The 19,505-nt window shown below is 35.5% G+C and overlaps 1 protein-coding gene across 1 annotated transcript in view; it reads left to right on the plus strand.

The window, feature by feature from the left end:
- Positions 1 to 4,782: 4,782 nt before the first annotated feature.
- Positions 4,783 to 19,505, plus strand: part of LOC131425332 (cytochrome P450 4c3-like) — a 33,217-nt gene continuing 18,494 nt past the window's right edge. The window contains exon 1 of the mRNA XM_058587146.1: positions 4,783 to 5,208. Coding sequence (XP_058443129.1) covers positions 4,986 to 5,208 — 223 coding nt within the window. The 5' untranslated portion in view covers positions 4,783 to 4,985. The remainder of the gene's footprint in view (positions 5,209 to 19,505) is intronic.

The raw sequence follows: 19,505 nt of genomic DNA on the forward strand, positions 1-19,505 counted from the left end.
GGCATAGCAACATTTTCTTATTCTTCGTTGGGAGGGCGGATTCAGACTAGGAGAAGGGGCTATCGTTAATTTGAATAAAGTAGTACTGCTATTGTTAATTTCAATGATCTTGACAAATACAGATACTACTTTTATGTCAATGTAGATTTAAAGATTATTTTAAGGGAGAGGGAGTGCAGCAAGTACCCCAAACATGGGAAGTGTAAGGTAAAATTGATTGAATAGCAACATAAAACTGCTCAGAGTATTACACTAAGTAGGACAATTTCGGGAATTTTGTCGGCCTTTTCTTCCCAAAACATTTCCGAGCAACGTTTGATCATTCAGCTAGTATTCAAAAAAAAAGTTTATTTGATGTGGGACGGGTATAGCGTGATGGGATAGTCGATGCCTTTCACACAGCCCACCTGGTTTCAATTCCCAACCTCAGACATAGGGTCAGAAAGTTTGAGGCAGGAGATTATAGAGATGTTAACCTTAAGACCTTAAGGTTAGAATCTCAATAATTGGAACAGAAAAAAACAGTTTATTTGATGAATCCCTTAGTAATATTAATGAAAACATGAGTTATATGCGAAAGACATTATAGCACCACCAGGTGGATTAAAACAGGTTATTTTTGCAAATCACATCCTATAACTCAGAAAAAATCACTTTTTATATCCATATGATATTCTATGGCCCTTATTACCGTTCTCACTTCCACTTTCACATTCACTTCACTTACATGTCACTTCACTTGATTTTACCTATTACCAGTATCACGCATAGTGAATTGATCAGTGTAGTTGAAAAAAATAATTTTTTCGGCAAAATGTTGGTGTTCATAATAACATCAAGTTCATCCAAGTATTTACTTTTGTTTCTGAAGCGACTTCCGTAATAAGGACCTAAATTCACTTCACACGATTTTCACCATGAAGTGATACCGATAATAAGGGTCACAATCACTTCACTTTGTTTTCACCGTGTAGTGATACTGGTAATAAGGGTCTATGATTTTGATTAGAAAGTGGATTGAGGAATTTTTTTTTTTTTGCATAAATATCTGTTTATTAATCTTATATTTTGTGTATTACATCAACATTTTACAGTACAAGTGTTTTGACCCTTCAGCCTTTCATCTTTTTTGTTCATACGATTCGTTATTAATAATAGGTGTTTTAGTTACTCTTGTTTTACATGCTAATGTTTAATCATAATATTTATTTTAATTATTTATAAAATGTCTACCTACTTATAACTATCCCTAACCTAATACGTATAAATTTTGAATTATTTGTATTTCAGAGATTGAGCACCTCTCTTCAAATTTCGTGCAGTATTGTTCGAATTTTTGTTCTAGTATATCCAGGGAGGCCATCTCATGTACTTCACTAGTCCTTGTCCAAGGGGGTAGATTTAGAATCATCTTTAAGATCTTACTTTGAATGCGCTGAAGCCTAAGTTTGTGTGTTCGTGCACAGCCCCGCCAAACAGGGACTGCGTATTCAATTGCGGGGTAGATGATTTGTTTATAGACAGCCATCTGGTTCTTCAGGCACAGTTTAGATGTTCTACAAATCAGCGGATACAGAGACCTGATGAGTATGCTACATTTTTGAACGATTTTGTCAACATGTGACCTGAATATCAGATGTCTGTCAAAGGTGAGTCCTAGATAGATAACTTCATCGGACCATTGAATGACCTCATCACCGAATCGTATTCTGCATTCGTCTGATGGAACAAGTTTTGGAGATCTTGAATGTGGAAACAAGATGACCTGAGTTTTTGCTGCATTGATCACAATTTTCCAGCTTGTAAAATATTCCGTTAAAGCGTCCAGACCTGTCTGTAGTTTATTCTTCAGAGCATTAATAACACGACCTTTGTAAAGAATGGCAGTATCATCAACAAATTGTGACAGAACACCACCACCCGGAAGAGGTGGGATGTCTGATGTAAAAATGTTGTTTAGAATGGGACCTAGGATACTTCCTTGGGGTACACCAGCAGGAATAGTAAATCTTTCTGAAAGTGCATTATTCAGAGAAACCTGGAATGCTCTATCTGCAAGATAATTTTTGATAATTTTAATAAGATACATGGGAAAATTATACCGATGCAGTTTAAACACCAGGCCATCGTACCACACATTATCGAATGCCTTTTCAATATCCAATATTGCCATGGCAGTCGTTTTGGACACTGATTTGTTTTGCTGGATGACGTTGTTAACCCTTGTGAGTTGGTGGATGGTGGATCTTCCTTTCCGGAACCCAAACTGTTCTTCCAGAAATATATCCTGTTCATCTGCGAAAGCATGAATTCGCCTTTGTATTGACTTTTCAAACAGTTTGGATAGGGCAGAGAGTAAGCTGATGGGCCGATAGCTCTTGGAAAAGGAAGGATCTTTCCCCGGTTTGGATTGTGGAACGCAAGGCTATGCGATTTATAGTTGGATCTGGTAATGTCTTGCCTTTTACGGTTTTCTATTAAAATTACAGAACGCAAAAGATTAAATGTATGAAAAAGTACTCCCAACCGCCGATAGACAGGATTTGAAATGTTTACTACCAAACTACCCCTTCCTGTGATACAAGTGGAAATACAGAGGGTTCCTCGGTTTCTAGTAAAACCATGCATCGAACTAACAATTCTTTCCTTCCCATATGGATCTGCATTCGGACTTGGCCATCGTCGGTATTGATTAGTATGAGGGGGTCAATTCAGTTTGCACAATGCGGAACAAAATATTGCTATTGCTACAAAAAAAAACTTTTTTTAATCCATCTAGTGGTGTGATGATACCTTTCTCATATTACTTACATTCTCAAAAGCGTCACTAGAAGATTCTGTCAAAATCATTTTTCAAACTTTCTTTGGTATAAACTAACATACTACCTTTTCAATTTGTAAACAGTTCTGTCGAGTTAATATAGATTTAGATGTGGCAACCCGGCACGCTATACAACATTGAACAAAGCACGTTGTGAGCTAGGCGATGGTGTTTTCTTCGTCTTCCGTACCAGCACGTACCGATGTGTACCGATTTTGCATCATTTTGTATGACAGTTTGAAAGTTTGATACTCATTGCTCCATAATTTCGAAACCGGAAGTCAAATCTGATTGAAATTGAACAGTATCTTTTATGACACTGAGAGTTTTGATTTGATTATTTCTGAAAATCGGTTTAACCGTTTCTGAGAAATCGAAGTGAGTCCTGTTTTTGGAGCTTTTCTCCACTATTACCGATGCGTTTTTTTAAGCGGAAACCGGAGACTAGTAGTCCCAAAGTAGATTTATATATCCACTAACTAACAAGGTCTGCCAACTAGATGAATTTACCAGTAAACTTTATTAAAATTTGCACCTCGTTTCGCCAGTACTTTTGAAAAATTCTTCATGAAATTGTAAATTTTTTACTTATCGTGCTTTAATACCGGAAACAAAAGTCGGATCTGGAGCAACTTTGCGGGGACTTTTTTACGAATTTCAAGACCTTTCATTTGCATCTTAGTTTGTAAAAATCGGTTAAGAAATTTCCGAGAAAACTGAGTGCACATTTTATCATAGATTTGCAGATATTACTTTATAATTTCGGAACCGGTAGTCGGATAAAAATAAAATCTCATAGCGATCTATGAGACCATAGGACCTTTCATTTGAATCTGAGTTTGTGAAAATCGGTTCAGCCATCTCTGAAAAAATCGAGTGATATTATTTGTCACATACACACATACATACATACATACACACACAGGGGGGGCCTTGGTTCAATAGTCGGTTTCCACAGTGATGGTATAGCCTTTCTATATGAGAAAAGCAAAAATGGATTTTTTCCCACACACTACGATAAAAACATCGCGTAAATTCGCATCTTATAAGATGCACATAAAAAGAGCGTCGGAATTCACTTCAATTTACAATCCAACTTCTCTATTTAAGAACATAATCTTCTGATGATACTATAATTCGACAATACAATCTATGAATCAACTATTAGGCTTACTCAATATTCTACTCACACAATCTACAAAGATGGTAAGAATTATCACCAACATTAACGTGTTGTCACCATTTATGTTCATGTAAACCGTGATAAGTTTCCCAAGAGACTGTGCAAAAACACAATTTTAAACCATTCAAAATTTAAATTACACTGATTATTCTTTCATTATACTTATCGTATAAAACATCTTCCACATAAGATAGCTGGAAAAAAATTATTACTTGAACAATCAAGGAAAGTCTTTGCGCAGAACAGTACGGTAAGGTCAAGGTAGTTCAAGTTTGAAAAGCCAACGCCGAATGACCTATATATTTGGACATTCCGTCCACCGCTCACCAAATTCAAACACCTGCTTTCAAACGAATGGAACGGCCTGACAAACTAACGCCGACACTGCAAAAGTTGGCCAACTAGTTATCCAAAGATCTGTTATGCAACGTGCTTTTCAAAATAGTACCAAAAACTAGAAACACGCTCCGCTGCCCGCGTTGCTGTCGTCATTCGCCGAAGCCCATGATTGGCTTTTTCCTATTCCAACGCACACCGATATCACAGGCGACGAACCTTTGTCGCGCGGAAGGTTCAAATTTCGAGGAAAAAAATGTTGCTCGCAACATACGAAATCTGCACGTTTGTGTTTTGGGATGTCTTTCTACTGCGTTGTATTTCTATGATCTTCACGCGGTTGCTGCTGCTGTGTGATATTGTTTCCACCGTGACGCGAGATTGATCAGAAGTTATAAATATATGCTGGCAGCTGAACTCAAGACTAGTCTGTTTTAAACTTTCGGTCGCAACGAGTGACAGCTAACGAATAAGATCAACCCGCGGTAGACGACACGGAGTTCCGCGTGTTTATCGATAGATCGGTTAATTGAGGTAATCCAACAGTGGAAATTCCTCATTGGCCTCTTTCCGGTAATTTGAGCTTTGAAGTTAAAAAAAATCAAGTTTTGAGCCAAAAATTAAGTCAAAGTAAAGTGTGTGAAAATGTTACAAGCTTCTTTGAAGAGCAGCTGGGTGCTGTCGAAAATGTTCAAATTGTTGACATATTTCTCACCAATCACTCTGATTTTGACGACTATGATCGTCGGTGCTGTCTATGTGTACAACAAACGAAGAGCCCGTCTCGTGAAGCTAATAGAAAAAATTCCTGGACCGGCTAGTATGCCACTTTTGGGCAACAGTTTGCACATCAACGTGGATCACGATGGTAAGAAACCTTCAAATTTCGCAACTATCAATGGAAAGAACATTTGCATATTGATGAAGAACCAGTTTTTTGAAACACGAGATAATAGTATAGCTGAATCATGGAAGACTAAAATTTATTATCAGGGCAATATGCTGCAAACGGTCAATACAGAGATGTAATCATAAGTTTATGGTGAAAATTAAAGCACGTAATTCCTGGCTAAAAAAACATAACCCCCATTGCATTAAGGCTGGGAGTAGAGCCCGAGGAAGGTTATCGTTACAATTGTCTGACCCAGTGTGATGCTCCGGTTGTACTGCAATTATTAGAAATAGAAAAATGACTGATTGTTATTTTTAAGAATTATGGAATGTAATACATTTCGTAAACGCAATTGTACACATTGTTGTTAAAAATTAATGGTTGTCCATTCATAAAGGTTTACACACTTGAGCTCAAATTATTGACAGCACACAAGATCATACAACTAGCCTGTGATGAGCATCTCAAGGTAGAAACAAATAAATATTTAAAATCTAATTCCAGCTCTGAGTAGCTTTTTGGTTTTCTAACTCTACATTTACACTTGCGACCTTGAATATGTATTGGATTTCATATTGAAAACATACCTCTATTGAAATTTATTCTTTATGCAGGTTTTCTTTTTAAACATCTTTCTTATGTGGAAACATATAAATTACCTGAAAGTTCAAAAGCAGATTTCTGAAATTGAATGATTTCTAGGAGACTTTTTGGGAAATTTTATGCGTTTTGTGTATGGTGATACGTTGGTTATGAAGTCCCGGTCTGACAAAACTTTTTTCTAATTTTTTCCGTTTACACTGTTCCACTTTTGTACCACAATTTCTCCAAAGAGACCACGTTATCAAAACCACGTATACAAAAATTGAGTACTTTTTTATTCCATTAAGAATCCAGAAAAAGTTTCTTTAATCCCTCAATTTGACTCAATTCAGATTGTGCCATCATTATTATTTCGCGGTTAAGGCCAGGTTTCTCCAAACAATTTCCAAAAAATCGAAAAAAAAAAATTTCTCCGTAAATTGCTTGAAAATACTCTTAGAAATAATATAGAATTAGTCCCGAGGTTTCACGCGACCTAGAAGTTGGTAGAAAAAAGAGCAGGACGCACGATCAGTCGCGAATAAATACTTGGTTCTCGAAACCAAGTTGGCGGTTCAATGCATAGGACGCTGGTCATACAAGCCAGTTATCGTATGTTCGAGCCCCGACTTGGAAGGATTCTTAGTGTCAGTAGGATCCATAGTACTAGCCATACAATGATTCTGTACATTAAGAATCGGCTGTGAAGTCTGTTGAAACAGAAAGGCCAAATACCACAAAAGGATGTAATGCCAAACTTTGCTTTGCTTCTCGAAACCACGTTTATTCAACTGGGTGTCATTCCTATTCCAAAACTATTGCACGTATCAACATGAACCAAACAGTATTCTACTCGTTATGTGTTACAACCAAAAATATTCATTGTTATTTAAAAAAGTTATTAGCAATCAAAAATGCAAAAACAGGGTCGAAAATCGAAAAATGGCTGCCATTTCATTTTTTCTAGACAGAAATTTTTTAGTCTAGTTCCAACCATAGCCAATTCGATACAGTGATGACATCCACCAACAAATTTGAGTTTGAGTAACTTTTTCCAGAGCTGGCATATTGAAAAAATATTAAGAAAAATTTTTAATGATACCTCATACCTCACAAAAAATTTTCCTAATATTTTTCAATATGGCAGCTCTGAAAAAAGTTGTTCAAACTCAAATTTGTTGGTGGATGTCAGCGCTGTATCGAATTGGCTATGGCTGGAACTAGAATAAAAAATTTCTGCATGTACTTTTCTTTGTAGAAAGTATAATTTTGAAATATTATTTAAAGTAAATGATTTTTTTAGAACACGTTTTCTTAGGAACCTGGCCTTAAGCTTTAGGGTAAACATTTTTTTTTAAATATGTAAAGAACCACGCAATTTGTTTTACTAGTAATGGAATTTTCTTTATTATGAAATGTTATCATATATTCTCACTTATTCAAGGTATACAAGCCGAAAAGAGATACAAAATTTCTCAAACGTCTTTACCGGATGAACGATTAGAAACAAAATGTGGTTTTTTGCGAAGAGTGGTTCATATGATCAAGCAAATAATTTGCATGTTTGAGTTAGGCTCATGTGTGTGTATGTAACAAAAATGTGCACACGATTTTCTCAGAAATGGCTGAACCGATTTTCACAAACTTAGATTCAAATGAGAGGTCTCTTGGTCCCATAGCCTGCTAGTGAATTTTATTATGATCGAACTTCCGCTTCGAGAGTACCCGATCAGATACGCATAAAAAAATCATAACACAAGTATATCAACAGTTGATATATATAACAATTTGTGTTATTTTGAGATATTTAACAAATGAAAATAGTTACAAGTTAAAACTTATGATAACAATATAATAACAAAATCAGTTATGATGTTTTATTTTAGTTTGCAACACTCGTGATAACGTTCATTAATTGGAAAAATGAGTTCTTCCGTTGCTTTATATCGAAATATAATGAGAATTTCAAAAAACTAAAACAAGAAACCAGATCACTAAATAAATTATTCATTTAATAAAAAAAATCGTTCAACAATTTTGGATTGGAACGATGCTAAAAGTTGGCTCTGATATAGTTTTTCTGTGTTAAATATGCTATTTAATTTATATCAACTATTGTTATAACTTTCTGCTTTCGGACTTCTGTTGTTATATCAAATTCAATGATAATTGTGATACAAACATTCCAAAATCTGTTACAATTTTGTTCCCACTAGAGTCTTTTTTGTTATGATTTTTGTTATTTTAACAGCTTACCAGCCAAAAATATTTCAAAATGTGTTACAAAATATTTCTGAATAAATTATTCCAGTTGTTATAATTCTGTTATTACCATCTGATCGGGTAACGGGGTAAAATGTGCAAACAATATTGAAAAAGGTACACTCGATTTTCTCGGAGACCACTTAACCGATTTTCTTCAACTTAAATTCAAATGAAATGCCTTCCTAAGAAGCAATAAAAAACTTCTTAAAATTAGCATGTTTCACAATTGCTACAGAACGGTTTTTCATGTCAGACAAATAATTTTACATGTTTTTGTAACAAATGTGAAAATTCTTCATATTACTGCTTGTGAAACCAAATCAAAAACCTAAAAGGATTAAGTTCCACATCAGTTTATTTAACTGACTCAAAAATAAGTTCATTTGAGTAGTTTCATTTTCAGTTTCTACTTAACAAATATTACTGCTATTAAACATATCTAACAATAAACTTGTTGCACATCATACAAGCAAACTGCGCCTTTTCAATCGCACAATCGTTGCGAGAAGAGTGAAAAAATACAATGCTAGAACAATGTTTGCTACTTGAGTTATTGTCCCATAGCTTGCTATTAAATTTCATCCAGATCCGACTTCTGGTTCCGGAGTTACGGGGTAAAATGTGCAAAATAAATTAAAAAATACACTCGGTTTTTCTCAGAGACCGCCTTTTCAATTTTCACAAGCTTAAATCCAAACGAAAGGTTTTATAATCGCATTAAACCCTAACCAATTTCCTTCTGATACAACCTTCTCTTCGGAATTATAGGCCGATAAGTACAAAAAATTCATTTTCAGGATTGTGTTTTTTCATACATGACACGAAAAAATCGAGCAAAATATCTTCAACTAGCCGCATAATTCTTCAATGGAACAGATTTGGTTAGTTGATGACCAAATACAATGATTTTTCATACACCGGATCTTCGGAAGTATCGAAAAAAGTGATCGTGCATTCCAAGCCTTTCGGCCTTACTCCAATTTCTCAGAAACGGCTGGATTTTCACAAACTTAGATTTAAATGAAAGGTATTATTTTCTTATAAATAATTGTAGAATTTTGTCCGGATGCGACTTTCGGTTCTGGAATTCATCCAAATTTGGCTCAAAATTGTCTCAATTTGTAGGTTGTTTTAATTGCTGGTCAAACGAGTCGATTCCCAATTCACGGATCCGAAAGTACTGGAAATACTGATCAAATACATAACACATCTTCATTTTCTCAGAGACTGCTGAATAGATTTTTCAAATTTTGACCTAAAAGAAAGATTTTATTATCTCATACAATGCTGATGACTTTTGTTGGAATGCGACTTCCGGTTCCGAAATAACAGGGTGAAGTTATTTCGGAAAGTTTGTAACGTCATGTAGAGTAAAAATACAAAAGAAAACGAAGAATTCCTACAAACTTGATTAAAAACTGGTTAAATATTGAAGAGTCGTCGCGATACAACTTGCGAGCCCGGGTTTTAGCCGTCACATTCTGTTTATCATTACGGTTCGATACAAGTTGGATCTTGAACGACTTCATACTTTGCCGTTGCTTAAAAGTATGCAATAAAGTAGGAAACATTTTTATTTTTCTAGCCACAGTACGTACCGAAAGTTCTGGTCTCTACAATATTTGCTTCACCTTCGCGTCCTTCTATTGGTTCCTGAGATCCGTTTTTGTTTCGCTCCCAGCCTTCTTAGCTATTTTAAAACGTGTAACGAAACATCGAAGAACGTTGCTTGCAGGAGAAGCGAGCTATTCTCATATTTTCTTACTAACAGATCCTTTTCATTGTGACCGCACAATTGATTTTCGTACTTCATTGCATAACGTTTGTCTTACAAGACTTATTTCCGAGCCCCGACCTGGAAGGATTCTTATACCGTTTTCGTTTTAGAACCTACACGCGGACGACTCTGACTACTAGTAAAATGAACACGTGGTACGCGCCCTAAACATCAACTCATATAAAAACGAAAAAAATAAACAAACTCGCATGGATGCGTGGTGCAACCCGAGAAAATTTTCAGAGTGAAACTACGCGATTGGAGTTCGATCTAGAGCGACCCGAGGTTGCTAAAATAAACTCATCAAAAGTTGTTTTGGCGACTCTGGGTCAGTCCTCGGGCTGCTCTGATCAATAAGCGAAAACGGTATTAGTGTCAATAGGGTCGTAGCATCAGTTTGCAATGATTCTGTACGCTATGAATTGTCTGCGAAGTCGTTCGATACAAAAAGGCGAAATTCATCAAAATGAATGTAATGCCAAGACTTTGCTTTGTACGGAATCGTAAGAACTTCAATTGAAATCCTAAGTGTGTGAAAAGCCGTTGAGCCGTATCCATGACCATCGAAGTAAGTTCCATATTGGTGATATTGACAATTATTTCCAATAGTTCCTAATAAAAGTCGAGTAGTCTGCAAAATAACATGGCGATCCAATAATATCACTGGTACGTTGGTACAATAACTGTAGTAAAAATGTACAGATTGGCACACGGTCTTCGACCTCGACTTCGATCTTAATATTACTCTATGTCAGTCGTCCTTTTTCTATAAATCGTTTAAAATCCACTTCTGAATGTGTTGCGAACACAATAGAGCACTTAAAATTCCTATAAGGAAATGAAATGCCTATACAATGCGGCTGCTGTATGCTTTACGATTCACAGAACAACAGTAGAATTTCAGAATATCGAAATCCTAAAGCAAAACTGATATGTGTCATACCTTTTCCATACAAAATGAGCCACTTTTGAATAACTTTGTCAATCATCATGCCAATCATACTAGCGGCAATCGATCAATGGTATAGTAAGATGATTTACAGAAGCGTGCAAGAAAACAAAAGCGTGAACTGAATCGAAATCGTTTCGTTTAACGAACAAACATTTTTAAATTGGATGCGAGAGCTAGCTGGCTTCGCGGGTGAATGAGTAATCGCCATCGAAGGTTCGCTTTGTTTACTACGATCTGTTATATATTCGAAAATATTTACTATTGTGTTTGAGTTTTACCTACATCCGTATTTTCGGTTTTCTGCACACCTAGAAAAATGTCTTCTGAGACCGACTTATACGAACGTCAAGAATGGTTCATTTTTACAGTAGATCTAACACACAATTAATACACTCTGATATACGTTCTGAAACATGTAAACACATATGTTATTATACTTGTACAATTAATTTACAAATTGCGTTCTTAAAAATTATAACAAATGCGAATTGGCTCCACCTGTAAATTTCATATTTTTTGTTTTGTAGGATTTGTGTTTTTACAAGGAGGTTAATGTTCTAAAATTCTCTTCCAAAAACTTAAATACCGTTCCAATTAACACTGAAATAGTCTTAAACGCGATTTGAGCAAGTTTTGTGAGCCGCATCGCCGTGCTGTTTCGCCAAAAAAAAATGAAATACCGATTAAATGCGGGTTGTTCAATTGGTCTTACATGCTTTCGTGGAAAGATGCACTCATCGAAACGGTGCAGGTACCGAGCAACAACGCTGCCTGTATGAAGACGCATAACCCTATCCTGCATGCGAATGACATTCTTTGACGTCAATTTCCTTCGAGGAAATTGCAATGTGATAATTGCATTCAACGGAGAGCAGTCCAAATATGAACCATTCAGACCACCCAGGCTTCGGAGAAGCACAGAGATGCGCATTGGAAAGGCCAATTTTGAGATAGCCATTGCCATTTGTCATTAATGCAGTTGTGTGCCGAATAACTGATTAATTTGTTAATACTCAATAGTTTCAAATTACGGGAAGCTACCACTAATAAAATTAATTCAAGATCATAAAGTTAGACTCTGCCTTATGAATTTTCCACATCGATTGAAAGTTATAATTTCAATTCAAGTGATTCGAAGAAATTCGATGGGATGCACTAATTCCGTGTCGCATTATCTTGTACTAGTTTACTTTGATCAACTTTGAATGCAAAACCCGGATAAATACACTTGTTTTGGAAGAACCGGTTAAGTTTTTGTCCGGTTTTTGCATTCAAAGTTTTTCTGTCCGGTTCTTGCAAAAAAGGTGTCTTTAAACGATTCTTGCATTTCAAAATCCATGTCCGGTTTTTGCTCTCAATGTTTTTATCCGGTTTTTGCATTCAAAAATACTTAAACGGGTTTTTCAAACTATGTAGCACTTATCCGACTTTTGCATTCAGTCGTTCAATTGTAACTAGTTCGCAGGCGCGTTTTTCCACTTTTTGTTCAAATATTGAGCTTGGTTTTGTTGATAATTAAAATGCCTTGCCAAAATAAACATTAAAAGTATTAAGAAGTTATTGAAGAATGAAATTCTTTGTCAATTTTTCAAGAAAACCATACCACTCTTTAACATATAAACACATTTGAATGAAACTTTGACATATCACAGATAATGCAATAAGGTTAAAGTTATTGTAAAATAATTATGAGTAAAAATTTCTAGAGTGCGAATTGGTAAAAAACTTTATTGTCAATCGATCAATAAAAACATTTTTCAAACACATTGAATTGAAATCATTTTTTCGGTGCGATCTTTGCTGCGTTGAGGTATTGAAATATTGCAAATATTAAAAACTTTCAGCAACAAAATTTTTGAGCAAACATATAGTTTTAGAAATAGTTGATGTTTTGGGAAGTTTTAGAAATAGGTGGTTGTAAAAACATATATTCAGATAATTTTCGACGAAAATTATAAAATTTTAAATCAGAACTGTGCTATGACCATATTCGAGATGCAGTTTTTAGAACCTTCCATTTTTGCCTTTTTCTATAGAAAGGTATTAGAATTGCTGGAAAACCAACTTTCTAACGGAGCCTCGGAGACCCATAGTGTTATATACCATTCGACTCACTTTGACGAGATCGGAAAATGTCTGTGTGTCGAAGACATTTTTACCGCTCAATTTTCTCAGAGATAGCTGAATCGATTTTAACAAACTTATGCTCGTTTGAAAGCTACTGTCGGGTCATTGATCAAGTTCGAAGATCAAATGACTGTGACTTTTGGTTCCGGAGATATGATTGTATAAAAACACGTTACTGACAAAACGCGTTGTTTATTTTCATGAGACTGTTATCAAAGAAGAGAAAGGCATTATCACACCACTAGGTGGATTAAGAAAGGGTTTTTCTCTGAACTCTACGTATATAAGATAATCGCCTTTTGAGAAAGGTGGATATTTAGAAATTGAAGAAATATTTTTCTAAAAATGTTTGATCTAATTTTATGAAAGTACACAGAATTGTAATAACCTAAAAAGAGATATTCTCTAATTTCGACCAGCTTTGTCTGACGAAATAAAGAACTCAGCCCAAACGGAATTTTCGATGGCCTCTCGAAAACATCTGTTTCATCCACATACTGGTGTAATAATACCTTTCTCATATTAATCACATTGTCATCAATGTTACTATGGAATACTTCAGAATACTTTTGATTGAAATTAGAATAAAAACAGGAATGCCTATTTTGGTTATCATTATTATTGATTAGTGGTTCCCAAACTTTTGTGGTCGAATGTCCATTTTAAATATATTATTCGTTCTACTGCCCACCAAGCAGAAAAAATATTAAAATTCTGCGACAATGAACATTGCAGTTAACTCTAGATTTAAATATAAAATAGATAGAAATGGTACACAGAAATAAAACTGTGCTTCCCAATCCCAACGCGGAAAAAATTAATTGTTGATTCAAGACCCTATCGTTCAAACATTCGGTAAGCAAAACAACAACAAAACCTCACATATGCGAAATTGGATCACAGGTATCAACTAAAATGTGAACATAGCCGACCGTGCACAGTAAGATCAAATACCAAGTTCTTTTCTAGCTGGAAGTCTTCTGCGTTGTGTAACATAACATCCACAGTAGTTAAGTTGACAGAGCGATTTCCCCGGATTGGAGAAGGTTACGGACGGATTTATAACTGTCTCTGAAAGCTTATGACGTCAGCTTTTGGATTTCATTATTTTCATTTTATCAGTCATAATTTCAGACCGTCTTTTCGTTAGGTAATGGAGAAAAATTCTGTATTAGGCGTGTTTTCTTGTGGCGTATGTGGACAACACTATGATTTTTTAAGAGCTCGCTCAAAAGTAATCGAGCCATTTCTAGTTCTGGTTTTACTTCTTGTGTGACAGAAGACAAAAACAAGAGACAAAACGAAAATGTTTTAAATCGAACAAAAATGTTTGTTTAAAATGTTTTCACACAAATAAAATTAGTTTTGAAGATAAAGAAGTGCATGACTGTGTTTATTACATTTGTTAGTATTTGGTTCTATGATTGTTAGAAATACTACCAAGTCCTCTCACCCAGTAATAGCTAAGCGATACCTAGATCTGGATTCTGGAACACTGGATTAGAATATTGAGCTATCGAACAAGGTTTCTGGATCAGAATACTGAATCTGAACCTGTACTTTTGATAGATTCTTTATCCGAATATGGATTCTGAACTTGAAGCAGAATTCAGTACTTATATTCGGAACATAGATTCCAGACCTGGAGTTAGATTGTGAATCTGAACTCCTGACAGAGACTTTAACCTAGATTGTGGACCTGGATTCTGCGCCAGGATTCAGTTTTCTATTTTCCGAAACTATTTTGCACTTGAATTGTGAGCCTGAATTGGATCCTGGACATGAGCTCTCTAGTATTCCTCAATTCTAAACTTGAACCTAAATTATTAACAGAGATTCTAAACCTAGACCCGGATTCGGAACCAGGACCCTGGAGTTGGATATCCGACAAGGTTTCTGAATGCTGAATCTGGACATGGTTTTTGAACCAGAATTCTGACAGAGATTTTGGGGCAGACCTGAGGCAGAAATCTACACTTGGATACTGAGCATGGATTTGAATTCTAGACCTGAACCTGATTTCTTGGCTTGAACTCTCGATGAAGGTTTCGGATCTAAATCTGGAGCAGTAGTCTGAAGGTGGACTCAGGATTCCAAACAAGATTTTTACTCAAAAAATTTGACGGAGATACTGGGAATTCACCAGAATTGTGAATCTGAAACTTGATCCTGATTTTGGATTCTGAACCTGATGCTGGATTCAGAAACATAACTCTGGACTTGGATTCTGGGGCGAAGTTTTGGAGCATGACTAAGGGCCTGGTTTCTGGATCTGAGTTTTGGACCTGCATTCAGACCTTGAATCCTGATTCTGTATTCTGACCCTGATACAGAATTCTTTATTTAGATTCTGAATCTGGACCTGGATTCTGTACATGGGTTCTAAGCCAAGATCTGAATTCCAGACCAGGACTTCGTACTATAATTGTAACTTAGAACCTGGATCTGAATTGAGTAACTTGATCTAACCTCTGAACATGAATTTGTGATCTGCATGCAGAATCTGAATTCTGAACCTAAAATCGGGACTTCGATTCTGGACCGGAATTCTCAGTCTGGATTTGAATTCTGAATTCTGAAATTGGACTCAGATTCTGGACCAAAATTATTGACAGAGATTTTTACCTGAACCATCGGCACCTGGATTCAGGAATTTAATTTTCAACCTGAACTTGAACTTTGGATCTGGATCTACCTGAAACTAGATCCTGAACCTTGACTCTTCACCTGAATTCTGGACCTAGTTTCAGAACATGGACCTAGATTCTTGAGCGAAAATCATGATCCGAATTCCGGTTTTTTACAATGATGTATTACCCACTTTACTATCTCCCACTGCACTTTAAACATGAAGTTCTAAGTAAATGATATAGCCACCTAATAACAAAATCCTTATCGACATTGACCTATTGACCTGAGGAATTTCGGTAGTTTGCTGGAAGAAGGAAAACCAAGTGATTTGCTGAACTGCCTAACATTGAATGCAGCAAAACTCTGCCTTTATTTACTCGTTCTATCTCGAATACAAGCAGATGATTACTTGCGATTACCTATGTTTCTACTATGTAATACATGAGGTGTACATATCACCCATATGTCTATATAAATTTGTCATGATTACATTTTACTCAAGGCCTTTCTCAGAAAGAGCCCAGCCCAGCTAATGCCCACTAGTGGACTGTAGGGACCAGTTTAGGAATCACTGGTCTAACTGATTCGAATGGTATATAACACTCAGCTCTACGAGCCTCAATTCAAATGACGGTTCTTATATTGATTTGAAAACCATCATTCACGAGAGCGATAATAAATTAGAAATGTGCTACTTTTACTAGATGAAGTCATTGTGATTTTGAACCACAAAAGTTTATTTGAAGAAATTGAATAGAAACAAACCTAAAAATATAATATATGGCACAGGAAAAAACAAAAATCGATTTAAATACCAAACAAACCAGTAAATCAGAAGTCAAGGTCCCAACTATCCGTCAATAGGGGGCCATTCAATTGCTTTTCGTCGAGATAATTATTTGTTCGCACTTCAGCCGTTGTAAAGCTGCACTTAAACCCGCTGTAAATACACCAAAAGAAAACCGCCGAGACTGACTGAGTACCATTCATACATTTCTGTATAGCTCCTGCTGCTCAATTGCAAGCGCCATCATTCATAAAATAATAATCGTCGTAATTGGACGCCACCTGCACGCCTTCACCCTCTGGGTAAACTAGCGCTTGTCGTGAGTGGTATTTCCGCGCGACACATAAAAAACGTAAAATTTGACGACACTTTAGACTATGACGGAAAACGATGCAATAATACTAGTGCAAGAAAGTGACGTTGTTTCCGCACAGATTACCCCATCACTTATCAGTTTAGTCATTACATTTGAGATGTTATGAAAAATTGTATCAATGCGATTGGTGGAGCTAGAAGAAAACAAACATAATACGAAAAAGTTACTAGTGTCCAATCAAGTACAAAACAGATTTACACTAAACAAAACGTTAAAAATTTTATCAACCTCTAACGTTATACTCACGAGGAATGAGTTGAGTTGGAGCAATCTAAAAGTTGCAATAATGATTTCTTTGAATCATACAACGTTTGATATAATGCTACCGATCGTAGTAGTAAAAGTCTTGTTTAAAGCTCATTAAACTTTTGTGCTAATAGTAGTATTTCAGACGACAAACAACTAGCTATTCGCAGCTTACAAACAACGTAATCCTTCTATATAGAGTCACCAATTTGCACAACACCTAACTTCAATGACAGCTAAAGGCATTAGGCATGAGATCACCACCACCAGCCTAAAACGAATATAACCCAAACATCGTACAGATAAAAATGCAACATTCGGTGGGTTTTGATTTTTTTTCGTTTTTGGGTCTCACCCGTTCCACCGAACTGGTTTCGGTGATCGTATTTACTATATAAAATACAATGGTCCACGAAGTAAACTGTTAGACTACAGGTAAATGATTATATACATTTCGTTTTTCTTTTGTGACCTTGCAACTTTCAATCTTGAGATTTGATTTAATGGGTTTTCTTAGCACTTTTATGTATACGCTATTTAATTCCAAAATGTAGGATACATAATACAAAGTGAAACGGATTAAAAATGTTAGACATAGGTACGAAACAGTTGCGTAAAGCATTATGACTTCAGTCAAGTGGCTTCGTTTTTAATTACTGATTCCTAATGTTATATACCATTCGACTCAGCCCGTGGAGATCAAAAAGTGTTCTGTGTGTGTTTTCAGTTAAAAACGGTGCGACGACATTGCAAATATTGAAAGAGTGTTTCGGCAACCCACCAACCCGGGACAAAAAACCACCATCTTCAAAATTCAATTGACTTTCTTGACGATGGCTCAATGATTTTCGACAAATTACACAGTTCCAAAAAAAAACAACTTCCTTTGAAACAACTGTAACAAAAAGCATTCATCATATAAAACAGAAATTTACGTGCGATATGAAATTTACGTGACACATACTGCTGTGCTTTAAATTTACATGAAAGATTCTGATCCGTAGTAAATTTACACTTGTTGAGAAAACTTGAGCATGTAGAACTAAAACAGCTTGTAATATTTATTGATAAAATTTTCGGATCATAAATAAAAATGTGTTTTGAATTTTACACATATCAGTTTTTTCATGTTTAATGGGAGATTCCAACAACAGATAAAAACTCATTTTTTAATACCTGATTCTGATAGTAATGCACAGTTAAAAATATTTATATCTATTTTCATGCACATATTTGGAGCATGAAATTGAATATAAAGTTACTTCTCAGCTCTTTATTTTTCGATATATTTTAAAAGCAAAACTTAAAGCGTAAATTAAAATATACTGTATTATTCATTGAAAAATCAAGGCATTCATATTTACTTTTACATCGATGATGGTTTTCAATCAATTTTTTTATTCAACAGATGTCTATTTCAAAGTACCATTGATTTATATGTCGTGAATATTTCATTATTTTTATCTGTGTGCAATCACTTTTCTGACTGCTCGTTACTGTTTTCCTGTTCTAACTGCTTGTGACTTAGATTCTTTATCAGGAAACATGTTTAGAAAATATCCCTAAACATACTACAAAAACTTTGCTAAACTTACATGTTTTCCAGTTCCACATATGAGAAATCTACAGGACATCGGCTTTCAATTAAAATGCAACCAATCAACGGAATCGGCGTCTAAACAGGTTTTGCCCACTACCAACCAAACATATACTTGCTTACAGAACACAGCATTCATACCAATTTCATGAATAAAAATATGAGATTCTAATATTTAAATTAGTAAATTCGCTTCGGCTTGCGACCTTGCCACAGGTGTCATGTTGTTCCGATAGAAGTTTTGGAAAGTTTAATGAACTTGACATCCCAAAAGCAGTCTGTAGCCAGTTGAAGAAACGTGCCCAACTAAACCGGATGGCATACTACCTGCTGTTCAACAACGTTGTAAATCGCAGAGAGATATTATTTATAAGGATTTATTTCTATGTTTTAGCTGTTTCGGTACAGCATTACGTTTTACCTGTGTATTTTGAGCATACTGTGAAAAAATCATGGCGAATAAAGTTTGTTGTTTGAGAACTGATCGATGCATCAACTGTTTTGTTTACTTTTTCAATTATACATATTTTATTCGAATAGACATGTAAACAAACAAACGATAGCTATGAAACGTTGTTTTTATGGCTAACTTTGAGAGGTTATGTCATGTTCGTGTAGAAGGTTATTGTGTTTTAACGTTTATCACTGCATGAATATTTGTTCTACATTCACATACAGTGTTCACAAACATAGATTCTAATGAAAGCCCTCATCAAGGATGCCAGGTCATTTTTTCAAAAATCTGTGATCAAGTCAAAAACCTGTCTGTGCTAAATCTGTACACGTTTTCCGTACCATAATAGCTGATCGGAATTTTTTTCGTGAGCATAATAATGGTCCCGCTATTTCCAACCGCTCTGCACCTTTTGGTGTTCATCTGTAATCGATTTCAAAAATCTGTGATCGATTTCAGAATCTGTGAAAATTTGTAAT

Source organism: Malaya genurostris, chromosome 1 (genome assembly GCF_030247185.1).
Source record: "Malaya genurostris strain Urasoe2022 chromosome 1, Malgen_1.1, whole genome shotgun sequence".
Taxonomy (NCBI): domain Eukaryota; kingdom Metazoa; phylum Arthropoda; class Insecta; order Diptera; family Culicidae; genus Malaya; species Malaya genurostris.